This window comes from Curcuma longa, chromosome 21 (assembly GCF_044706935.1).
Source record: "Curcuma longa cultivar G26 ecotype Majalengka, Jawa Barat chromosome 21, ITB_CL_G26_1.1, whole genome shotgun sequence".
Taxonomy (NCBI): domain Eukaryota; kingdom Viridiplantae; phylum Streptophyta; class Magnoliopsida; order Zingiberales; family Zingiberaceae; genus Curcuma; species Curcuma longa.
This window is the reverse complement of record NC_133881.1, coordinates 4,129,621-4,156,683: the sequence shown is the minus strand read 5'-3', so window position 1 is coordinate 4,156,683 and position 27,063 is coordinate 4,129,621. Positions and strand designations below refer to the sequence as shown.

Below are 27,063 nucleotides of genomic sequence, written 5' to 3'. Positions count from 1 at the left end.
TAAATAATGTCAGGATCTTATAACTCCTAACAAGGTCTTGATTTTCATATATTTGCTTTTGCTTTTTCCATAAAGTTGATTCATCGTTCGCCCTTGTTATTGAGCTGGACATTCTGTTATACTCTCTCTGAATCATCAAGATATCTTCTTTAACTTTAGTTATCTTACAATTCATTCATTAGATCATTAACCCATACAATATTACTTCATAAATTTAATATGTTTCTTCTGAAAGTGCTTCAAAACTCTCAGGTCTGGAATACCGAACTCTGAACTCGCAACTTTGTCTTGCGATAAACCTAGAACATCAATCTCCGAGATCGCAATTTTACCTTACGACAGGCCTGGAATACGTACCGAGCCCCGAGCTCGCGACTTTGTCTTACGACAAACCTGAAACATCGAGTCCTGAGCTCATGACTTTAACTTACGACAAACCTGGAACATCGAGTCTTAAGATGGCGACTTTGCCTTACGACAAGTCTGAAACATCGAGCCCCGAGCTCGCGACTTTACCTTACGCAGACCTGGAACATCAAGTCTCAAGCTCGACACTTTGCCTTACGACAGGTTTGGAACACCGAGCTCCAAGCTCGCGACTTTGCCTTACGATAGGCCTAGAACACCAAACCCCGAGCTTGTGACTTTGCCTTATGACATGCTTGGAACACCGAGCCTCAAGCTCGCGATTTTACTTTAAGACAGGCCTGGAACACCGAGTCCTGAGCTCATGACTTTATCTTACGACATGCTTGGAACATCGATTCTCGAGCTCGCAACTTTGCCTTATGACAGACCTAGAGCACCAAGCCCCGAGCTCACGACTTTGCCTTACGACAGGCCTGGAGCATCGAGCCCCGAGCTCGCGACTTTGCCTTACGACAGGCCAAGAGCACCGAGCCTTAACTTTGTAACTTTGCCTTACGATAGACTTGGAGCCCCGAGCCCCAAGCTCGCGACTTTATCTTACGACCAACTTAGAGCACCGAACTCTAAGTTCACGACTTTGTTTTACGATAGACTTGGAGCACCAAGCCCCAAGCTCGAGATCCTATTATAGCCACTTCATCCATATGTGACGGAGAGATGACACCTCATCAAAGTATCTCGATAATAACTCAACACAGTCTAGTCAGTCGGACTACGCCTCCTCCGATTAGACTAATTGGTGATGCTTGTGATGTGGCGACAATCTGTTGCCTTCACGTGTCATATGGGATAAAGTCATAAAGTTGGTTCATTTTTAAGATTATGAAACCCTAAGACCGTTTCACCAAATAAAGAAAATATTTCAGAATCTTTCTAAATAAATAAATTGAAATATATCTTAAATGAATATTAACAACTCTATAAAAGAGGACTCATATCCATAGACACATGTATGTACACATCAATCCTAATTTTTTCAAGTCCTTAAACTCATTTCTTATGTAAAATCCTAACTTGAGTGTCGGAGTGATTTGTCGGGATCCATCTCTGGTGTCATTCTAACTCTCTTTTTGAGTATTTTTTAAGTTTCTTTGTCTTCTCTGATGGTTATATTCAAGAAGCGTATACGTCAGTAGTTCGTTGTCTGATAAGTTAATTATCTATAATATTTGGTCAAAATATAAGTATTTAACTCTCTGATTATTTTTGAAGTGAACATTACATGAAAGTTTTTCAGTACTAACTATTAGATTATGCAACAATTGCTTCCACCGTTTTGAGAATATCAGCCCCAGCCTTGTATCCATTTCGCCTTGTATCCATTTCGATTGTCTCTAGATATATAGTGTATGTTCCGACCTTTTCTATGCCACTTTCCACATTCTTCTTGCACTAATTCCTGAATATACATTGAATTGTTCATCTTAGTATGATTTCAGCTGTGCCGTGAAAGAGTAACTGAATTGCATGTTCCTAGTTCCATAGAAGCACTCAATTACTAAAACCAATTAATGAATTTTATTATTGGTTGAAAGGGTCACTTCACCAAACAGCAGGAACCCACATGCTGCTACTCATGTTTTCAAATGGAATTTAACATATGATCCTTAATTTGCAATTATATATAGTTTAGCACTGTCATACAAGTAAAAAATAAAATCTTAGCATGCAACTTTTAGACAGAAGTGATTCTTATTTGCAAATATCTTTGGAAGCTGTACAAGTAATACAAAAAAATCTTCAAAGGCAACTCCTAGGAGTAAGTCAATGATAAGAGGAAAACTTACCCTAATTGTCATGTCTGTCGAATCATCAAGCACTTGTATTATGCATCCTTACACGTGTACATTTAAATCTTTTAACAGAAAAGAATTTAGAAGATAATTTATAAGACTTAGTTTCAGTTTATGTTAGCATTTAGTGTATCCACAATATAATGCATCCTTACACGTGTACATTTAAATCTTTTAACAGAAAAGAATTTAGAAGATAATTTATAAGACTTAGTTTCAGTTTATGTTAATTAAAGATCTACTTCTCTGTATCATATTTCTGCCATTTGCCATTTCAGAGTTTCACTGCAGAGACATGTATGCTATGTGTGGGAAGCAAGTCTTGGATACAAAGCTCAATGTTTATGATGACTAGACTGCATTGTAATTGATGAGATGTAATATCTAACAACTTCTGACTTATGTTTTGACTTTTATATATTCTGTATCAAACTTCTGTAGTTTCATATATTCTGGATGTTGGATGTGAATGTTATTGGATTTGTGAATGTGAATGTGAAATCTGTGTCTGTTTGTGAATGAGAATTTTGTGTTGTTCTGTTGTTTTGTGTTGGTCTGTTGTGCAGGTTATTGTTATTCTGTTATTTGTGTTGTTGTTATTCTGTTGTACAGTTTAATCGGTGTCCAGGTTATTGGAGGAGCGGGCTGGGGATTCACGTAGGTTAGCGACGAAATCATGAAAAATTCGTCGCTAATGTATTAGGTTAGCGACGAATTTATGGAAATTCGTCGCTAACCGTTGGGTTTTTTTGCCAACCAGTGAAGTCTTAGCGACGAAAATACAAAAGTCGTCGCTAATATTAGCGACGACTTTCCTTAAATTCGTCGCTAAGTTTCGATATGTTTATCGATTTCAGTCTAAAATTTAGCGACGATAATTTAAAACCTCGTTGCTAATCATATAAATATTAGCGACGAAACATAAAAAATTCGTCGCTAAATTTAGCGACGAAATATGAGAGGTAGCGACGATTATTATTTCGTTGCTAATGTTAGCGACGAAATATAGAAAATTGGTCGCTAACATTAGTTTGCGACAAGCTTATAGCAACGATTTTAGCGACGAAATATTTTCGACGCTAAGATGTTTTAGCGATGAAATTAAAAGGTTAGCGACGAAAATATATCGTCGCTAAATACCTGAATTCTTGTAGTGTAGACTAGTTACTTGTAATGACACTTTTCACAATTGTCATTATTTTTTTTATAAGTCAATTATTTTTCTTTCAAATTTATTAATCCTAATTAATTTATTTTTCTCAATATTATTTTCTGTTGAGCCTTAGGATCTATCTAATATATTTTTTTCCTAATATTCTTTTCCCTCGAACCTGACTCCTAATTTAATTTCTTTTCCTTTTTTCCAACAAGTAATTATTTCCTTCCTCTCCTCTCCGGCCTCTTATTACAGCAATCCGCGAGGTTGCCCGTGAGCTTCTACTAACATTTAATTGTTTCCTTTAAAAATGTGACTCAATTCTGACTCAATTCAGGTCTGTTAACCAATGTTTTTAATTTCTCTCGTGATTTTACAGTGTCTTTAGTTCTTGCAGGAACATTCATCATTGTATTGAAGATATTATCGAAATTTTTTTTCTCAACATGCATCACACCTAAATTATGTCAAATTAATAAATACTTCTAATACAGCAGGTCCTAGAAAATGCTTCTTTTCTTTCAACCACATTTGCACATCCTAACAATGTATTTATTTAACTCCTCATAATTAGGATCACATATTGGTAGAAATCCATAACTGTCTATTTGGTCAATGATTTCCACACCTGACTTCATTATTGGTTGTAATTTTCTAACAACAACATTCTTTAGAAAATTTTTTTATTTCTCCTGAAAGGGTGTTCAAATGGCAAAAATTTATGGTGATTATCAAACCAAGATACCTTTCCACTGCATGGTATAATGAAAATGCATCAAACTCTGTCATGCAATATGGGCATGCTAATTTACCAGTTGTGCTCCATCCTGATAGCATTGAGTATGCTGGAAAATCACTAATTGCCCATAATAAAGCAGCATGCAAGGTAAAATTGATTTTTACTTGCAACATCGTAAGTCTCTGATCCTACATTCCATAATTCATTCAACTCGGCAATCAGAGGTTGTAAGAAAATATCTATCTTCTCTTTCAGATTCGTTAGACCTAGAATAAGTACAGTCAGAAACATAAATTCATCTTTCATGCACATCCATGGCGGCAAATTATAAGGTGTTAATATAACCGGCCAAGATGAATATTGCTGTCCTGACTGACCAAATGGTTGAAATCCATCTGCAGAAAGTCACAATCTCACATTACGTAGTTCCATCGCAAAGGTAGGAAATATTGTATTAAGATGTTTCCATGCACGAGAATCACAAGGATGACACATTATACCTCCTTCGTGTATATGCTGATGATGTCACCTCATGTGGGAAGCTGTGGCGACAGATGTATACAAGCGTTGAAGTCTAGCAGTTAAGGAAAAATAATACATAACCTTCCATGTAATATATTTATTTTTCTTCCCTGGAGTTTGACTACAATGCTTGTAGCGAGGGTGACTACAAATTTTACATTCATTGAGTTCACTGTCTTCATTCCAATATATCATGTAATTGTTTACATAACAATCGATTTTCTCTATGGGCAAACCTAAACCCCTTACCAATTTCTTTGTACTGTAGAAACTATCAGTCATTTGGTGATCAACAGGGAGCAACTCTGACATCAATTGACAAATGTCATCGTAACATCGTTCTGAGAAATGATGTTCAACCTTGATGTTCAATAATCTTGCAGTAGCTGATAGTTGGGAATGACCAGATGGAATATCTTCCCATACTTCTCTTTCATTGGCCTTTAACATGTCATATAGTTGCTGAACTGTAAATGTGGTATTTCATCTACATTAGATGGATCAACTGCATTAATTGCGTTATAAAACATTGATTGCATCATATTATCATTAGATGTTGATTCCTCTAAAACAGTTGTGTCAGATGAAGAAGCACCCGAAGTTCCAATTCCATGAGAAACATAAGGCTCTCCGTGACAGTACCAATTGTAGTAATTTGGAACAAAATCATTTTTACAGATATACACTTTCACGGTATCCTCATCACGGAAAGCTTTATTTTGACATTTGCAATGATTACATGGACAACGTAACTCTGCATCATTCATGCATTCTGGATGACTCTTAGCAAAGTTCACAAACTCTTCAACTCCAGCATAAAATTTAGCTCGGATGAATCCATCGTCTAATCTATTGTACATCCAAGCTTTATTCATATACATTGTAACCTTCTACAAAAATAAATTTTCATTTAATAGAAATAATATGTTAAATTGAACGCACACATAATTTAAATTACTTTTTATGCACTTAGAATTTATACTATCAATTACAAACTGTTATATGTGATGACAAGATTCATAATTGTTTTTTCACTCACTAGGTTGAGAATGAGGTGAGCATGCACAATTCAATTTGCATACATGTGATCTCTATCCATTCTCATGTTCGTAGAATCATGTTCAAGACGAGGAATATGATTACATATGTTTTAACCATGTTTATTAGCATAGTTAAGCCACTTATCTAATTAATTTAGTCATTCCTATTCAATTTATTTCTTAAGTTGTGAAGCAAATTTACTTAATTAATTAAACTCATTATTATTTTAGCTATTTTATTTCCCTTTTAATCGGTTGAGTATGCATAAAAAATTTATATATTCCCGTATAGATTTACTTATGAGGGAAAATAATTAGTAATCAATAACTATAAATCCTAAACCATCACAAGTAAATTTTAATCAGATTCAAGATTACTATAAACCCTAAACCATCGCCATTAAATTATATCACAAGTAAATTTTATCACAAACAAATTTATACTAAATTTATATTGATCATATACTAAAATTTATACTAAATGTATACTGACATCTAAATTATACTAAGGTTATCGTAACCCTAAATTTATACTAACCGGACAACCCTTAACTGAGTTGGCTAACACTGAATTGAGCTACCCTTAACTGAGCTACCACAAAAAAAAAACCCTAAACTAAGCTAGCTAACACTAAACTGAGTTGGCTGAAGGGGTTACCTTTGGGGAGAAAAAGCCAGAGAAGAGAACGTCGGAGGAGAGATCACCGACAGAATCTGAGTTCGGCGCGATGAGATATCGCCGGAGGATCGTTGCCACGAGGAGATTTCGTCAGAGGAGCATTGTCGCGAGCGAGGAGATGGCCAAATCTGAGTTCGCCGGGGGAAAGAAGCTCGAGCGGGAGCAGATCGTCGGAAGAAATGTTCGCCGAGAGAAGAAACGCGCACGGGGAGAAGAAAACTGTAGTCGGGCAAGGAGCCCTAAATTCGAGATTTTAGCGTAGGAATTTTTAATTCTGTCGCTAATTTAGCGACGAACTTTTAATTCCGTCGCTAATTTAGCGACCGACTTTTAAATCCGTCGCTAAAATAGGGTTTGCCCATCCTTAAATCATGCCACGGGCTAGCGACGGAAATATAACTTCCGTCGCTATATTAGCGACGGATTTAATATTCCGCCGCTAAGTCATATTTCCATTGCTTTAAAGATTAATTCGGTTCCTTATTTAGTGACGGGAATTTATTTCCATCGCTATATTAACCACAGAAGCAAAGGTCTGTAGCTAATATAGCGACGGAATATAGTTTCGTCGTTAGTTGAGGGTTTTAGCGATGGATTGATGACAGATTTTTTTCCATCATTAATATAGAGACGGAAATAAACTTCTGTCGCTAAATTAATAGTTAGCGACGGAATTATTATTACGATCACTAATGATAGCGATAGAAAAAAATCCGTCGCTAATTCCGTCGCTATTTCATGGTTTTTCTACAGTGGACAAAATATCATTTTCTGTGGAGAATGAAAACTCCGGCTGACAAGTAGAAAATGTGAAAATGTGGCTACAATAACTCTGATCGCCCTCCTTTTCTCCTCCGACGCCAACTCCTTTTCTCCCCGACGCTGCACACTCATCGCACAATTCCTTCGTGCCCTTCGGTGTAAGATACCAGAAATTTCATAGTGATGGAAGAGGTTTTGGCAAAACAAAAAGGGATGAGAAGATTCGTCTTGCGAAGACGAATCAAACAAAATTAATTTGGGTCAAACCGGAGTTCGTTTGGTCAGCGAACCGAGCGAACCAAGTTTGAACCCGGTTCGCTACAGTAACCAGTTGACTCGTCACTTTAAAAACCTAGTTTTTATTAGCCGGTTTAGCCTAGTTAATTGCACCGTCTACCCTAAACCCGGTTAGGTTACTGTTACTCCTCGTTATAAAAGGAATCGCAAACCTATCCGTCTCGCCTTTTTTTTTTTCCCGATCCCCTGCCGCGCGACTCTGCTTCTTCCTACCGCCCTACCGCCGCGATCTGCCGCGCTCGGGCCGCCATCCGCCCGTCGCCTGCCGCCGCCACGTCGGGTCGCCGCCTCCCTGAAGCAGAGCCGCCGCAATCCTTGCTCGAGCAGTCGACGTCCTTCCGGCTCTTCTTTCCGAACAGAAGTCGCGCCGCCTCCCACGCCGGTGAGCAAACCGAAATCCGTAAGGGTAAGTGCTGGATCTTTGCCTTCGTTAGGGATCTTGGATCGCGTATGGACTTCTATTGGGTTTTATTGTTTTCAATCGGGTTTTTGAGATTCGGCGTCTTGATCGGCAGAATAGAGCGAAGAAGGGAGGATCTAACTTCGATCGAAGAGATTCAGATTCTGACCGGGGCGGAGCAAGATTTCTAGGGCAACAGAGGTGAGCTCTTTTGCTGAATCTAGTTGTGATATCCTGTGAGGTTCTAGTTGAAGCTAGGGATTTATTTTTGGGATGGTTTTATTTGCTTGTTCTGTGGTGGAAATCGAACTGATCGGTTCGGTTGGGCTGAGATCGTTGTGATCCCTGCTCGGTTGGGATTGAGTAATGATGTTACTGATCTGTAGTTACTTGATCTGTAGTTAATATTGAAATATATTAGGGTTTACTTTGTTGCAAGTGGACATTAATCCAAATTACTTTGATTAGGTTGATTTAAATCGGGTTAACACTGGAGTTAATAAATTTAAATTGATTGAGTGGGGTTAATTGGATTCTAGTAGAGACCTACTTAGGGTTGGATTAGTTTAACTCTGGGTTAGGTTAATTTGGATGAGATTAAACCTTAAAAACGAATAGGGTTTTATTGATGGAAAAATTATGTATATTGTTGTAATTAGAAATATTATTTATTCTAATTACAAGATATTGATTTGCTATTGGATTACTTTTGACGGAGGTTCTTTCTTTATACGGACAACCTTTTGAAGGCGGGTACCTTGACTTATCTCGTTAGATTTGTCATTTTGATATGTATGATTTGATATTTGCTAGTAGTAAATTTTTATGCATGTATATATATTTGCCCTAGCATGCTTCTACTTGATACAGGTTGTTTGCCATTTTGTCTGATACTGTTTTAGTGCATATCACCTTGATATTTGTTCTTAGATTTGGGATATATATTGTTTCCCTTACTAGGCCATGATTTATTTCTGGTTATACCTTAAATGTATACCTAGACCTATGATACACAGGGCATTTTGACCTGCCTAAACTGGTGCATATTATATGGAGGCATAGTTTGGTAGGATTGCATTTTGTGTCATGCACCATCCTTGCATGATTGCATGCTAGCGATCATCGGCTCCTCCTTTGTAGTCTGAGCCCGTCGCTAGTTACATGATCTGCACACATAACCACTTATAGGTTAGTGGTACATCAGGAGGGTGTGTGCAGTTGCTTTGCCAGGACTCTGCTCGGCCGCATCAGAGGTATATGATACCATGGTGTCGTAGCGTGGTAGCATTACAGGGATCCCTCCTTCGTACTATGAGACAAGGAGATGAGAGCTTTACTCCCCCAAGTGAATTGGGGTAGGAGGATAGGTGTACTCCGCTAGCATCCTGTCCACTCGGTCACTCAAGAGCAGTGATGGCAGAGTGCACAGTTGTCACAGCCCTACCCACTCGACCTCACCATGATGGTGACGGTGGCTGACTGGCATCAGGGGTGGCCATGTCATTGCATCATGTGCATACTGCATGGATTGTATTTATTATTGCTTGCTGCATATGTTCGACATGCACATACAGGAAGACTTATGCATTTGGATTGGCGACCTTGCATCTGTTGCAGGGTTTGTACCATTGTGTTAGTATAGAGGATTCTGGAATGTATAGTTTTCTCCAGTTTCAGTGTGTCTTTCTTACTGTATTAGCATGATTATTACTGCTAGATAGTTTATTATACATATCTGCTGGATACCCACTGAGTTCGTTGAACTCACTCTGTTGATTGATTTCTCTTTTCAGGATGACGACGTCTGGATAGCCGAGCTGCTAGTCCCTGTCGTGATGACTTGATCAGTCTTCTTTTGGATTTTTGGTTTTGTTTTCGTTATTGGTAGTTATGTTTCAGAAATTGTCATATGGACTTCGTATGCAAGTTCGGTTTTGGAGTGCAGGTTATGGATTGTTGGATGTAGTATCTATGTTTCAAAATTTGTAGCGTTTTACTCACGTGATTGATTTGTGTTTTTATATTTTGCTGCGTGCCTATCGGACAGCAGAAGAGGTAAGTCTTGATTCTGAGTTTTACGATAGTGGTCGGTTTTCCTTACTATTCGTTTTATAGTTTTAGAGCCATGGAAGCCAAAATAGATTGTTTTCGAGAGTTCTGGAATTGTCCGCTAGACGAGGGAGGTGCCGACTGATTTATATCAGTATGGAGCCTTCTTCTGGAGCGCGACCGTTGCCGGTCATTGCTGCTTCCCTCCTTCCCCATCGCAAGTGGAGAACCTCACAGAGACCCAATCGCAGAGAACCTCGCTGCTTCTCTCCTTCGTTGGCCTTCTCTGTCGTCCTTCTCTGTCGAGGAGCCGGTTAGTATTTTTCTATATCGCTTCTCTGTCGCCCTTTTCTATCGCATCTGTGAAGGACAAGCTGTCGGCGTCCAACGCCGGCTCTGTTTCCATTCTCCACCGGCGTGCCAGTAAGGATGTTGATTGGAGACCGACAACCATGCGCACAGAGGAAGGAAGAATGCAATTAGGTTAAAGACGCGGCAGGTGTGGTCTTTCATCTTCTCCTGCCAGCGACGGAAATTCCATCGGGCGGCACTTGCAGACTCACGATTTCAGGATTACGACAAAATCGCGATTGGGAAGAGCTAGAGAACGCGACATCGACTGTCTTTTGTTCTTTCGGCCTGTGACTCACCTTCACAGGGAAGAAGCTAATCGGTCGGCGCTCATGCGATCAGCCACGCTGCGGAAGCCAAAGCACGATTTGGGAGAAGTCTGCTCTGCCTCCTCACGAAGTGGCAGCGACTCGGTTTTCAATCGTGATCTCGAGAAGGAAGACAATCGGCAGTCCGAAATCACGATTGAGAGTGCAGACCAGCCATGGCCCGTGATTAGGAGAAGCTTCTGCCTTCATGCGTCAATCGACTGAAACCGACAGCCAAAATGTGTCGCGATGGGAAGCTACAGTAGTGGCGCAGGATTTTTTCCTTTATGCTAAAACAACGGCATCTTTTTTCTTTTTCATGAATAAGATAATTTTTTATTAAAAAATTATTTTATTTATAATTTTTTATATTAACAAATCAAATATATTTTTAAATTTTCTTTTCTAAAAAATAAAAATAGTATATCATATTAAACGTATTTTCTGTTTTCTAAAAACTAGATTAGAAAACAGAAAAAAAATAAAAAAAAATTCAAACCAAACACCCCTTTATTTTTTTTTATTACTTCTATTATAGAAAGACTCACCACTTGCCGTTTGCAATGGATCGATCGACTATCATCGCCGCCACCATCATTGAGTGAGGAAGCTTCACTAAAGTCGAAGAGGCAGCCAGCATCAAACTTGCACCATAATTAAGAGATAACCGATCGATCAATTAATCAAAATTTCAAACTCCATTGGTCCCTTAAAAAAAATCTTGTTTAACTTTTAAAAATTAATTATTAAATTGCTTGTGTTTAATTAGATGGTTCAAGACCAAGTCACTAGAATACATGTTTAAAGAAGAGATTCCATATATTACCTTGAAAATTTTATTAGAGATAACAACATCTAACCGTCAAGAAAGTGCTAAAAAATCAGGAGGTGAGTGAATAATATTAATTTGGTAGAAATTTAAAAGTTTTAAGATCATTAGTGAATTTGGAATGAAAGTCCTTGATAAAATATAATTAAGCTTTTATTTTTTTTTCCTTAGTTTGATTCGGTTTAAATTAAAAATAATTTTTTATTTTAATTTGGAGCTGCCAATTTTTTGACATCGAGTACTATATCAATTGGAGGATTGTGTTTATAAAAAATTTCAATGGTGAAACTTGTATATCTCTCATTTCGGATTTACGAATCCATTTCGGAAAGAAGCATGGGCCTTTGTAGGGCTGTAAATAAATCGAACATTCGTGAATAAATTTGATGTTTGACTTGATAAAAACTTATTTATGTTCATTCAATACACATAAATTCAATTAACTGAACAAGCACTACAAAAATATAGGATATTAGCAATGAAAATTTACAACGAATATTTTTCATCGCCAATTGGCGATAGAATTTCCGACAAAACATATTTTCGTCACCAATTTACAATGAAATTTACGATGAAAATAGTTTAGTTGCGGAAGTTGCGATGTAATAATTTAAACTAACTTTTGTCACAAAAATCGTCGCTAATTGGCGACGAATCCTTCATTCGTTGCCAAATTGGCGACGAATCCAGTATTTGTCGTCACCTTTTGGCGACGAGTTACTGATTTGTCGCCAAATTTTGACGACAAATCCAATATTCGTCGCAAATTTGACAACGAATAAAGATTCGTCGTCAAAACCCCTAACTTATCCCACCATCCCGATCCCTTTCTCTTTCTCCTTCTCCCTTTCCCTTTCTCTCTGCGACTCTCTCCTCTCCTCAGCGACCCCGCGAGCCCGCGACCCCGATCTCGAGTTTTCTCCTCTCCGATCCCTCTAGCGACTGCGACGACAACGGTGACGCGCTAGGTGACGGTGTAAAACGGTAAAATTCCTAACTTTCTTCTATTTTCCCTTTCTTCCGCTCCCGGCGGGCCACTGGCCAACCACTAGCGGGGCACTGGCCGACCACTGGCAGGCTACTGGCCGACCGCTGGCGGGCTACTAGCCGGCCGCTAGCGGGGTGCTGGCTGATCACTGGCGAGATGCTGGCGGGCCGCGAGTTAGGGCTGCTGGTCGACCGTTGGCGGGGCGCTGGCCAGCCATTAGCAGGTGATGTGTCTGTCAACTACCAATCAAAATTAAACATTTATATTCTATTTACCAAACCCCTATTTATCACTTTAAATAGTATAATAGGGGCCCGAGTCGTCTCTCATGGACTCAATGATAGGAAGTTATTCTAGACATTTGATGCAGGATTTTATTGGTTGATCGCCCTTATTCATTCCAAACTATCTACAAGATCCACTTATTGATAATTAAATCTTACAATTTGGTAAGACCTATGATACATTCATTTACATTAACATACAACAAATTACAATTCACAATTCTAAATTCACAACAAGCATCATTCAGATCTACAACTCAACACAACATCATATTATACAACCATTATATCATACAACATACAATACAAAATATGTTCACAACACTTTATTCATAACATGAAGCAATTTTACAAAATCTATTTACATGTGATCACAAAAATTACATATCATCTAACCGGCTAACAACATTTCCAAATCTACACAAGTTCAACATCAAAGTTTATTCACATCAATTCCATGGTTCAACATACAACAATTCAATCACAAACAACCATCAACAACAAGTTCATGTGCACAAGACTAACAACAACAATTCAATCACAAACAACCATCAACAACAACAAATTATTCAACAAATCTTACAATTAGCCAACACACCTAATTAGGGTTATGTGACAACTCAACAGAAGCATTTCCAACACAATTTCATGTAACCGTTCAATTCATAACAATTTACAACTAAAGCTTTGACAAAATTCAATCCACTCAACCATATTCTCAACAACTTCAAGCTAACAGAACTCAATCAGACAACCCAAAGAACAGAGTTAAGATCAGTATTAGCAATTAGGATTAGAGTTAGGAATTAGGGTTAGAAATTAGAAGTTATTTACAGTGTATTCATGGGGGGTTTTTGATGTCGTAAGTGAAACAACAGAACAAGAAAAATAGTAAAGAAAAGAGAACAGGGATGAAAGGATTTAGGGTTTTCTTCCCTCTTCCAATTGACACAGAACAAGACATCGGCACCATTTTAGTAGATTCACGCCAACAGGAGATGGAAAAGCGTCGCTAGAACTGGCCAATTCCAGCGAGCTCAAGTCGGGGAAGAATCACGGATTCAGCCGCTGCTCAGCTCTCTCCCTGCTGCAAACCACAGACAAAGTTAGAACCAAAACAGAAACCTTACCTCGCGTCCTCGGTGGCTGAGATGGTCGAAGCATAGCCCGGCGTCCCGAGCCTAACTCCGATGGATGCGAAGGAGCAAAGAACTTGCCGGAGCGAACCACCCACGACAGAGTCCCTTGAAGTACTGCCGGCCACCAACCGCCGGAGCGAACCACCCACGGCGGCTGAAGATCCGGAGGGGTAAAGAGGAGCATGCGCCGGAGCGAACCACCCACGGCGGCTCCCCTGCGAATGCGTCGGTGCTCATCGACCTTAGTGGACGCCGGCCGGCTGATCGGAAGGAGGAAGTGGAGGCTCGACGAAGAAGACGAAGAACAGAGGAAAAAATCGCTACTGAGAAAGCTACAGTGGTTAGGTCGTGAGCGCCCCATTCTGCGGTGAACCGGCATCCCTTTTAACGCACGCGTGAACCAGCTGAACCGGCGCCAATTGAATAGCATGGACCGGACCAAATCTGATTGCAATTGAACCGGATGTGAAATTGAACCGGGTTTAATTGGGCCAGCTTTGATTTGGGCTGAATTAAATGGATTGAGTTAAATCTGGGCTGAAATTGGATTTGCCCTTGAACCAGGCTTTATTTGAATGGACCGGGCTTAATTGAATTGAGCTAGACCAAATTGACTTAAGTCGGACCGGGTTGAACTCAGGCTGAACCTAAATTGAATCAGAATTGGATTTTAACCTATTTTAAACCTGGTTAAGCCAAATCTGAATCTGATTTGAACCCGACTCGAACCAAGATTGATTTTCTTCCAAATTGGACCTCCAAGTTTTGTTGTCTTCATCCTAATTTCCTGCAAAATAAAATATAACAAATTAATATCCATAAATACCTCAAATTAATAAGAAAATAAAATGAGAGACAAAATTAATCCAAGATACAGAAATAAACTAAAAATCCCAATTTATAACATGGAATATAATCAAACCGGTCAAATATAATCCTAATTAACCCCATCAAAATGCTACTTATCAGTAGGGCGCTGATCGGCCGTTGGCGGGGCGCTGGCCAGCTGCTGGCGGGCCGCGGGTTAGGGCTGCTGGCGGGCCGCGGGTTAGGGTTGCTAGCGGGCCGCGGGTTAGGGCTGTTGGCGGGCCGCGGGTTAGGTCTACTGGCGAGCTACTGGTCGGCCACTGGCTCGGGCTGCTGCTCGATCGTCGAGCGCCGATTAGGCCGCTGCCTGATTGTCTAGCGCCAATTAGGTCGTTGCCTAGTCGTCGGGCGCCGATTAGGCCACTGCTCGATCGTCGTTTAGGCCGCGAGCCAACTCCCGGTTATTGTTTTCAATATAATTTTATTAATTGTCTTTGGTCGATAATATAACTTTGTAATTTTGTTTGTGCTAGTCCCATTTTGAGGTGTGCTTTAAGTCTTCCATCTTATAAACCCATGATCTTTTCTATATATTTTCAATGTGAGACTTTGATTGTGTCCCAACACCGACCAACTACATGCCTGACTCCATGCCTAACTCTACGACTGGATCCATGCCCGACTTCGCGATCGACTCCATGCCCGACTCCGCGACTAGCTCCGTGCTCGACTCCGCGACTGGCTCTATGCCTGACTCTGCGACTGGCCCCGCGACCTACTCTATGCCGGACTCTGCAACCACCCTCCATGCCCGACTCCATACCCGACTGGCTCCGTGCCCGACTAGTTCTACGCCCTATCAACTTTGTGATCTCCAAGACTAAGGTCAACTCCTCAGTCAGCTTAATCTCACCGAATCCACACTCCTGCCCAAGTAGTCTCAGTCTATCTTGTCAAATCGTCGACCAAATGACCTATGGAACGGTAGAGTACTTAACGGTAGATCACCTACCTCATTAATATAATATAGCCTTATACTGTACTAAGCATGGGTGACGTCTCCTCTCCTGATTCTATATAATAACCTCACCTCTCGCGGGGGCAAGTACGTGGACACACATTCATTCTCTATTTTCTACATTCACTCATTCACTTTTCCTCTTCTTCATCTCCTGCCGGCGGATTGGCTTGGGCGTCAGAGTGGATGAGCTAAAGCACCCCTGACCTCCATTCTAACCCTCTCTTTTCCTCTTTGAAGTCCTACAAGAACATCATCTTCTCTAGCCACCCGTGGGATCCGTGCGACTCCGTCAACATAGAAGTCAGGTGTCTGATAACTCATCCGAAGACGATCTCAAGCAAGAATATAAATAAAGTAGAAAATGACCACCTTCATTTAATAATATTAGTAAATCTTTACGATATAAATATATGAACATTGTTATTACATTAGATTAGTTTTAATGATTATAGAAAAAATGTATTCAAATATATAATTAAAACAAACAAACAAGTTGATGAGATTGAAACTAGATGTAAAATTTTTATCTAAAAATCTTTTAAAATTAATTATTTTAAATATATTACTGATCACGTCATTTTTTCACTGCAAAATAAATTTGAATAATTTAAGATATAAAAAATAATTTTGATATTTTGGACCAGGTAGAAAAGTTAAAATTATTTGATAATGATTTTCTAAAAGAAAAATATTTGAACCTTGAATTTTTTTTTTTAATATGTAACCGATTGTTTAGATTTATTTTTAAAATTAAAAATTTTAAAAGAAAATAATAAACTCAAATTATAAAACAACACTTAACGTACTAAATTTTATAATTTATTTTTCAATACATAAGATAATTTATAAAATATTGCTAATGGCTTAAATAATATCTCGAGATTAATATAGCATAAAAAAAGAATTTTTAAAATTAAAATTAATAAAATCTTATTTACTTTCAATAATATCTTTAAAATATTAAATAATTTAGTAATTTTATAAATAAAAAAGATTTATTATCCAAATTTAAATATAAATAGTTAATTAATAACTTTATATCTTAAAAAAATTAGAAAATTATATTATAAATAAAAAATTATATATATATTTAAAAATTTTAATAATTTTTTTATCTAGGACCTCGATAATTGAGACGCCCTGCTATCTATGTTTACGAAGAAGGAAGTTTGTTTTTTTTTCTTCTTGTTAATAAACAGAATCAATCTCTTTACTTGTTTCTTCATCTATGTTATGTTTTGCTTCCCTTTCCTTACTTGCTATCAAAAATAAGCAAATCGATCTCTTGTTCTTTGCTGTTGCTTGTGGTAAAGCAAAAGAACAATTGCCTTTGCTTTATAAAGCAATATAATTGTTCTTTGCTTTTGCTAGTTGTAATAAGGGTGGATAGAGCCATAAACAAGCCTATTTCTTGATTGTCTACTTCATCTTTGTTTTGTTTCCCTTCCCTTGCTTGCTCTGCAAGAGGAGCAAATCTCTAATTTCTAACTGTTGTAAGCTAGTTTCTCCTCGTCCATGGCGTGCATCAACCTAAATCTCGACGTTGACGTCAACAAATGCCTGAGCGGGCTGTGGGCAACGCTGCCACTGGGCAGGCCAAAATCTGACATTAAGAAATTGGAAAAGGAAATGACAAGATTGAGAGGCAAAAGGGATGACATCAAGAACCAGATCGGCGAGGAAGAGCGCAAGGGGAAGATTCCAACCAACGAAGTGAACCAGTGGCTACGGGAGGTGGAGGAATTGGAAGGCCAAGTGGCTGAAATCAACCAAGATTTCCAAAGCATGAGTGAGTATTCTCCCATACCTTGTTCCTTTTCACGCTAATTCAATTGTCACGCTTTGTGTTTTAATCCATACAAGCTACTATTGCTTTTATCAATAAGAGAGTGAGATAGAGGAATTTGTATCAGTCTACTACTTTGTTTCGTTAGGTTGCTTCAGTTGTAATTGCTTCAATCAAACTGGCGGCACGTCGAGTAGAAAACAAGAAGCAGGAGATCAGGTCCCTATCAAAAAGTCATCAAACTGTTGCTTCATCATTCGAAGAGTGGCAAAGAAGCTCGGTGAGGCTACTGAATTGATGAGCCGAGTTAGTGTATTGGATCAAATTGCCACAGTTGGGCCTTCGGAACCCACCGTGACGATTCCCCTCTCACACCGACCACTTGTTGGGATCAAGTCGTATGTGGAGGACATGGTGGGATATGTTGATAGTGGAAAAGGCGACATCATAGGCATCTATGGAATGGGCGGTGTCGGTAAGACCACCATATTGAAGAGTATCCAGCAACACTATAACCATGGCAAATTTGATTGTGTCATTTGGGTTGTGGTCTCCAAAGACTGTCAATTGAAAAAGCTCCAAATTGATATTGCTAAGAGTCTAAAACTGCAAACACTAGAGGAGAATGATGATGAACAAACCTGTGGCAATAAGCTGTTTAGCTTCTTGAAGAACAAGAATTGCTTGTTGCTTCTCGATAACATTTGGGAATATGTGGATCTTCAACTATTGGGGATGGCACACTCGGCTACTAAGCGAGGCCAGCAACAACAGTCTCGCAAGGTTGTGGTGTTCACGACCCGCAGTGAGACGGTGTGTGCACAAATGAAAGCAGAAAAGAAAATCAGAGTCAAATGTCTGAATCCAAATCAAGCATGGCAACTCTTTGAACAGAACATCGATGGGAATGTTCTCAGCTCAGATGCTGGAATTAAGTTCTTTGCTGAACAACTTGCTAAAGAATGTGCAGGTCTTCCACTTGCTCTTGTCACCATTGCCCGGGCCATGTCAGGGAAAAGGAATTGGGAAGCTTGGAACAAAGCTCTCCATCTAATAAGGGATAAACATGACTGGACAACCATTGGGCTTCCAAAAGATCAACTCATCATGTATAATGTCTTCAAGTTGAGCTACGACAATTTAGAGAATGACTCCATAAGAGAATGTCTCTTGTGCTGCGCTCTGTGGCCTGAAGATTATGAGATCAATGAATTCACTGAGTTGATACCATGTTGGATAGGTTGCGGCATAATTCATGAATTTAATGTGATCAATGAAGCTTTCACCATAGGATACTCCCATTTAGAAGCTCTCATGACTGCATCTTTGCTAGAGCAATGTACTGGCATGGACTATTTTTACAAGGACCCAACTGTAAAGATGCATGATGTCATCCGAGACATGGCACTATTCATGGTCTCTGAGTTAAAGGGGAACAAAAGAAAATGGATTGTAAAAGCAGGAATCAGATTGAGTGATTTGCCTAGAAAAGAAGAATGGCAAGAAGCAGAGCGAGCATCATTCATGAAGAATGAGATTACTTCTTTACAAGAGTATGGAGCTTCCACTTTTTCAAAACTTTCTATATTGATTTTCTGTGACAACATAGGTCTGAAAACAATTCCTCCGAGTTTGTTCGCAAGCATGCCTGGTTTAGCATACTTGGATCTCAGTCGATGTAGTATAATAGAGCTTCCCAAGGAGATTTGTAGCCTAACTGAGCTTCAATATTTAAACTTGTCAGGAAATCCTATTACAAGACTACCGGCTGAGTTTGGTTGTCTTGGCAAATTAGAGTACTTGCTTCTATGCTATACTAATCTTAAGATTGTACCCAATGGGGCGATATCCAATTTATCAATGCTCAAGTGGCTGGATATGAAGGAAATTCCTCTTGTACTCGAGTGGTGGTGGGATGAGCTGAAATGTTTCAGAGGGCGCCACCAATTAAGTGTGGGAATTAGCATTGATGCTACAACAGATGACATTGAGCGACTCAACATGTTACCAAATGTCTCCATATGGCATCTCATTTTGGATGGACAGAATATTTCAAAACTTCCAAACTACGATCTAGGGACTCCACAATGGAGCTTCAGGGTAAGTGACAAGCTTGAGTTTCTGTACATTACAAATCTCAGATTAGACAGATTAGTGTTGGCTACAGGCGTGGGTCGCGAATCAAGTTTTGGATATTTAAAGATTCTCCAGTTTAATAACCTAAAACTATTGGAAGAGATTTCATTGAATGGGGTTCGGCTCTACCACCTTCGTAAACTATATATTTTTAATTGCCCCATGTTGAAGAATGTTTCTTGGGTTCTACAACTGCCATGCCTTAATGTTCTACATATAAATAATTGTCGAGAAATGATGGAGCTCATAAGTGACGTAGGGAACTCCAACCCCAGCTCTAGCCTCCAGAGCTTGCAGTTGTTCCACATGTCGAAGCTCAATAGCATTGCAAATCGACCGCTCGATTTTCCCTACTTGGAATATATACGAGTGCGCAGGTGCCCGAAGCTCAAAAAGTTATCATTTGGTGTCGAAATATTGAAGAACAGATTAAAAAGGATTGAAGGCGATGAGACTTGGTGGAACAACTTGGATTGGACAGACAAGAGCATTAAAGATTCTTTCACGCCTTATTATTTTCGGTAACTCATATATTTTCATACCAAATCATTTATTATCTATATATTCTGTCTCATATGAAATGAATGAACATTTAGAAATAATTTAGTATTTTATGAGGTAGACAAAAATTAAATAGTTTAAGATGCATACATGTCTTAATTCCTTTGATATTCTTTTAAGGGCAATTTAGGGAATCTGTTTTAGAAAATAAATATCTTTTTGATAAATTTAAAAACTAAGTGAGCTGTCTTGGGTATTTTTGAGAAGCAACTAATTTCAATTTTGTCATATTTCTCAAATAATATTGATCTGCAATATACGTTAGTCAATGCTTAAATATCCAGACACAACACGGAAAATGTCTCATTGCATGCCAATATTATTTTATATAGATGAATATTATTACAATATTATATCTTACTCAAAACTATTTAAAATTTATGATCTTACTCTTAACTATATATTATATCTTACTTTTAACAAAATTTTATGATCTTTGTAGGTATCATGATGATGATTTTTATATCAAATCCTAAATGAAGCATCAGCCTTTTGGTCAAGGAGGCTATATATATATAGGGCATTCACTGCTTTGATCATCATGGATGGTCAAATTGTTGGATTCCTTGGTTGGTTCGATATGTATTTAAATTTGATTGATGATTCCTAAATAGTTAATTGAACATCTCTTTAGTGTTTTAAAATGTGATCATCGATATAGTCTTGTTGACTTTACTTTATTATTGCAGAAGACTTTACTTTATTATGAAGTATTTTCATTTCATATAATGTTACAGTTTTAATTTTGTTTGATATCACCATTTGATCTTGTTTTACTAAGATGCATGATGGCACGTAAATGACATATATATGGTTTGACTTATTATTTAACATTAATGTTTGTAAACTTTGTTATATGGTTTGGATAATTAAGTTTAATTGGATGTTCTTTTCATGTTTATAAAAATTTACCTACTAATATGAGCCAATCAACAATTTCATCCAATCAAAAGAAAAATTAAAAAGTACTGCAATAGTTTGAAATTGATTTGACCTTCTAATTGCAATTTACTAAAAAAAAATTAATTAAAATTTATGTCCAGCATAAATTTAAAATATTGAATCGAGATTGATCATGAATTTTAATATCTAGATAAGATCTAAATAAATATTTACATTAAGATCACATGAGTATACAATATATTTATGATGCCACAACTCTCAAAGAGCCTCATCTCTGTGCAAGGGATCGATAATCTCTTTGTTTACAATGGTATTCACCACTACATTAATTATCATAAACTATGACTCGCATCACAAATGATCTTACCCACTTTATCATAATTAACAAGCATCCTTCCATAGTTGTTAGTTTTTTTTTAATATATATATTTGTAAGGCCAATTATGTGAAATATTCTATTTTTTACTTAAGTAATTTATTTTTTTTATTACTTCTACTGTAGAAAGACTCACCGCTTGCCGTTTGCAATGGATCGATCGACTATCATCGCCGCCATCACCATCATTGAGTGAGGAAGCTAATTCACTAAAGTCGAGGAGGCAGCGAGCATCAAACTTGCACCATAATTAAGAGATAACCGATCGATCAATTAATCAAAATTTCAAACTCCATTGGACCCTTAAAAAAAATTCTTATTTAACTTTTAAAAATTAATTATTAAATTGCTTGTGTTTAATTAGATGGTTCAAGACCAAGTCACTAGAATACATGTTTAAAGAAGAGATTCCATATATTACCTTGAAAATTTTATTAGAGATAACAACATCTAACCGTCAAGAAAGTGCTAAAAAATCAGGAAGTGAGTGAATAATATTAATTTGGTAGAAATTTAAAAGTTTTAAGATCATTAGTGAATTTGGAATGAAAGTCCTTGATAAAATATAATTAAGCTTTTATTTTTTTTCCCTTAGTTTGATTCGATCGGTTTAAATTAAAAATAATTTTTTATTTTAATTTGGAGCTGCCAATTTTTTGACATCAAGTACTATATCAATTTGAGGATTGTGTTTATAAAAAATTTCAATGGTGAAACTTGTATATCTCTCATTTCGGATTTACGAATCCATTTCAGAATGTATTCAACTCGTTAATGTTTGTGAATAATATTCGCGAACAATATTTATGAACAATATTCTTGAATTATATTCATCAATAAAACTCTTATTGTTGATGCAATCGTGCCCATGAGTTATAATTTTGATGATTGACATCAGTAAAGTTAGAGCAAAGTATGAGAAATCTCACTTGTGCATCAAATGTGCAGGAAAGTCTTTACAGGTAAGAAGATCGAATGTGAGACAAAGGGAAGTCCAAGAAAGTCGAGAAGCGAACTCTTGGCGAGAGAAAGTTTTTACAGGTCAGAAGGCTAATGTGAGGCAAATGAAGTCCAAGAAGGTCGATGATCAGATTCTTGGCAAGAGAAGAAAATTCGAGCGTATCACGGATTAGATGCGTGAAGGTAATTTAGATGAATTTGATAAAAATACTTCCATCAGTCGACTGATTGTGATATACAGTCGACTGATATTCGTATCAATCGACTAGATGCGATTGATACTATGTTCAGCTTTGATTCTATGTATTAGAGGATTGATTTCTATGTCAGTGATTGAAGGATCGACTCGTTGATAGGAATATCAGTCGATTGATTCTGTTTCAAAAGTAAACTGAATAGAATCGATTTGACTGATTCTCATACATCAATCGACTATTCATAATATCAGTCGATTGATTTTATTTCAAAAGCAAACAGAAGAGAATTGATTCGACTGATTCTCCACATCAGTTAATTGATTCTATTTCAAAAGCAAACAGAATAGGATCGATTTGACTAATTCTCCACATCAGTCGACTGATTTTGTTTCAGAAGCAAACAAAAGAGAATCAATTTGACTAGTGACTTGAATATCCATATCAGTCCATTGGTATAAAATTGATCAGACTGACATTTAAAAATCGATAAAATTAAACACCATTTTAGAAGGTTCAGAAGTTGTTATTTGATCGCTGACCAAATCAGTTGACTGATATGAGAAATCAGTTGACTGATCTAAAGAAAAGTTGAACATGTTTAAATGGTGAAAGTTAGTCATTGTTGGGTATTGTTCATGCCATTTTGCTCCAAGAATTATTGCTTAACTGCTGAAGAAGCCATCTGATATTCAACTACACAACTTGGAGCAATCTCTATGAAGAAGAAGAAGCAAATCTCTCAAGATCATTGTAAAACTTCTTTTCTTCTTCCTTGTGTTTTCTGCCTTCTTCTTGCAAAACTTTTTGTAATCCTATTGTAAGAAAGTTTCTCTGCCTTCGGGTTTGTCCGAGAAGGAGAAGGTTTAGTGGAAGTGGTGAGCTGAGAGTGGATCTTTGGATTAGTCGTCTCAAGGAGGCGGATACCAAGTAAAATAGAGTTAGCATTGTGTATGTGGCATGGCTGGTTCGTTGAAAAGTTTTCGCTATTTTAGTTCAAGACTAAGCGATTTGAGTTATTCAACCCCCTTCTAGCTTAGAAGGTCCTAACAAGTGGTATCAGAGCAAGGTCACTTCGAAGGACTGATATCCAAAGGAGCCAAGCTTAGAACAATAAAATATCATTGAAAGAAGGTCACAACACTACATGGTCATCGTACTTTGAGGGAAGCAACTTCGCATACTGGAAGAGTCGCATGGAATACTATCTAAGAACTGAAATAGATATGTGATTTTTCGTAACTGAGGGCTTCTCTGAGCCAACAGATGAAAATGGAAAAGTATTAGAATCCACACAATGGTCCGCTGAACAAAAATGGAAGTCACAAGTAAATGGCAAAGCGGTGGTTACCCTGCAGTGTGGACTGAGCTCTGGAGCAATGGATTAAGGTCAATCCATTCAAAAGGGCCAAGGAACTATGGGATAAGTTGATTGAACTCAATGAGGGTACCAAGGATTCCAGAATTGCAAAAAGGGATCTTCTCGTCAACCAAATATAGAATTTAATAATGAAGGAAGGTGAAATCGTGAGTCAACTTCAGGAAGGTTTAAAGAATTGTTAAATGGACTTCATGCCATCGGAGAAATGTTAGAAAATAGAGATCTCATCAGGTATGCCTTGAAATCTTTCCCTAGAGATTCATTATGGTCATCCATAGTGGATGTTTATAAAGTTTCAAGGGACTTGTCAATTGTTAAACTAGATGAATTATTTTGTGAACTTGAATTGCATGAACAAGCTAATGCAAGTCATAAAGAGAAGGGTATAACTTGGTTGCAGGTGAAAAGAGCAAGAAAAAGGGTAAGGAGAAGAAAAAGGAAAGGAAAGAAGAAACTTCATCTGAATCTAATCAAGAAAGCAATAGTGAGGAAGAGAGTTCATCAAGCGAGATGGCAAATTTCATAAGGAAAATGATGAGGAGATCTCGAAAATTAGATAAGAAGGATATCAAGAAGATCCTAAATGATAACAAAAGGAGAGGTAAATCTCTGGAAAAATCTAAATTTAAAACTGATGTGGTTTGCTTTGAGTGCAATAGAAAAGGACACTTTAAGTTCGAGTTTCTAGAAGTGAAGAAGCAGGAGGACAAACTTAAGAAGAAGAAGAAGGACCTAAAAGTCACATAGGATGATTCCACTTTAACCTCATCAAAGAAAGATGAAGGGAAGAATTCAAGGCACGTGACACTCATGGCATTAAATAATGTGGAGAGTTGTGAAGATGAAGACAATCACAGTGAAGATGTGGAACCCTCAAGTGAGTCATCATCCAGTGATGACGAGGTAACTTCTCCCAAGCTTGATAAGATGTATGCTACCATTGCATGTTTAACAAATTCTTTATCAAGATCTAAAGGTAAGATTAAAAAAATTACAAAATGAGTTGAAAGTGTTCAAACTTGAAAATGTGTCATGTGAGCCCTGTATGCATCATGATAATAGCAATACTTCAGTAGGTAAACTTAATAATGAAAATACATCTCTGAAATTGCAAGTAGATGATCTTAGAAATGCATTAAAAATGTTTACATCAAGTTTTAAGTATTTAGACATGATTCTAGGAGCTCAGAGGACTATTTATAACAAAATAGATTTAGGATATAAATCCAAAAAAAATTAACTTTATATCTTTAATGAGTAGAATAATATTTTAAAGATTAAAACTGTGCAAGCTTGGGTACCCAAGCATATATTGTTAATGTTGATGGACCCAAGATTTGGGTACCAAAATATTTACTTCATCAAGTTTGAGCAATCATGTGTCAAAGGGGAGCATCTAATCATATAGTTTGTAAATAGTGGATGTTCTAGGCACATGACAGGAGACTCATCAAAATTCTCATCACTAAAGAATAAAAATAAAGATACTATATCATTTGGTAATAGTGGTGAGCTTAAGGTTATAGGAATAGGAGATATTAAAATTTTTGAATATTTTATGATTAAAAATATTTTATTAGTGAAAGGCATAACTTTCAATCTTCTAAGTGTTAGTCAATTATGTGATTAAGGATATAGGGTTGAGTTTAATTCATCTCAATGTTTAATCAAGCATAATGAACTAAACACTATCATGGACATAGGACATAGAAAAGAAAATATTTATCATGTCAAATTATTTGGTGCCACTAATGTGTTTGTTAAGTGGTTCGTGTTTAAAGAAGAAGAGACTTGGCTTTGGCATCGGAGACTTGCTCATACCAACATGAGGAATATCAGAAGGCTATCAAGGAAAGAGTTGGTGCAAGGATTGCCAAAGTTGAAGTTTCAAAAGGATAAATTATGCGATACATGTCAAATGGGTAAGCAAACCAAAGCTGTCCACAAAGGTAAAAGTGGCATGAGTACTTCAAATGCAAGCTCATTCACATGGACTTGTTTGATAGTAGTAGATGTCTTTGAATGGTAGTAGATATTATTTTATGATAGTTGATGATTACATTAGATATACATGGGTATTTTTTCTAAAATATAAGGATTAAACCTTAGATACATTGATTGCTTTTTATAAAAGGATAGAATATGAAAAGAATCACAAAATAAATAGAATAAGAATTGATCATGGAGGTGAATTTGAAAATGATAGATTCACAAGCTTTTGCATAGAAAAATAATATAAATATGAATTATCTACCCCTAAGACACTTCAGCAAAATGAAGTTGTTGAGAGAAAGAATAGAGTTTTACAAGAGGTTGCTCGAAGTATGCTAAATGAATACTCACACTCAAGCTACCTTTGGGCCAAAGCAATAAACACGATCTGTTATGTGCAAAATTGAACCCTAATACATAGATGAAATCAGCATTTTTAAATGGTTTTATCAAGGAAGAGGTTTATGTTAAGTAACCATCAGAGTTTGAAAATTCAAAATTTTCAAACCATGTATTTAAGCTTAAGAATGTCTTGTATGGGCTAAAACAAGCACCTCATGCTTGGTATGAATGGTTGTCAATATTCCTAGTGTCTAAAGGATTTCATAGAGGGCAAATTGATCCTACATTATTTCTGAAAAGAGTGGAGATGACATTTTTGTGGCTTAAGTATATGTGAATGATATTATCTATGGTTCCACCAACAAAGACTATCTAAATGAGTTTATAAATCACATGAAGAGCGAATTTGAAATGAATTTGGTTGGTGAGCTGACATTCTTTTTAGGTTTACAAATTAAGCAAACTAAAGGAGACATATACATTCATCAATCTAAATATGCAAAAGAAATCTTCAATAAATTTAGAATGGAAAATGCTAAAGAAATATCTACTCCTATGGTTACCAACACAAAATTAGGTAGTGATTCTGAAGGAAAAGATGTTGATCCAAAATTATATCGTAGTGCCATAAGTAGTCTTCTCTATCTTACAACTAGTAGATCGATATCTTATTTGCTATGGGTATGTGCATAAGATATCAATCTTATGCCAAGGAGTCGCATTTCAGTGCAGTTAAAAGAATCCTACGATACTTGAAAGGAACACAAAATGTATGACTGTGGTATCCTTGAACCAAAACTTTTGATCTTGTAGACTATTCCGATTTCGATTATGCTACA

The 27,063-nt window shown here is 37.2% G+C and overlaps 1 protein-coding gene and 1 long non-coding RNA gene across 2 annotated transcripts; both read left to right on the top strand.

Moving 5' to 3' along the window:
• The first annotated feature begins 7,602 nt into the window (after positions 1-7,602).
• LOC141814155 (uncharacterized) lies at positions 7,603-9,840 on the top strand. The gene is made up of 3 exons (XR_012600455.1): positions 7,603-7,823; positions 7,933-8,018; positions 9,611-9,840. It is a non-coding gene; the product is annotated as an uncharacterized LOC141814155 (long non-coding RNA).
• A 7,268-nt stretch (positions 9,841-17,108) lies between these two features.
• Positions 17,109-27,015, top strand: LOC141815498 (putative disease resistance protein At1g61300). Its single transcript, XM_074703444.1, has 3 exons — positions 17,109-17,382; positions 17,528-20,026; positions 27,002-27,015. The coding sequence occupies exons 1-3, from the start codon at positions 17,109-17,111 to the stop codon at positions 27,013-27,015; spliced, it is 2,787 nt and encodes a 928-aa protein (XP_074559545.1).
• Positions 27,016-27,063: the final 48 nt, after the last annotated feature.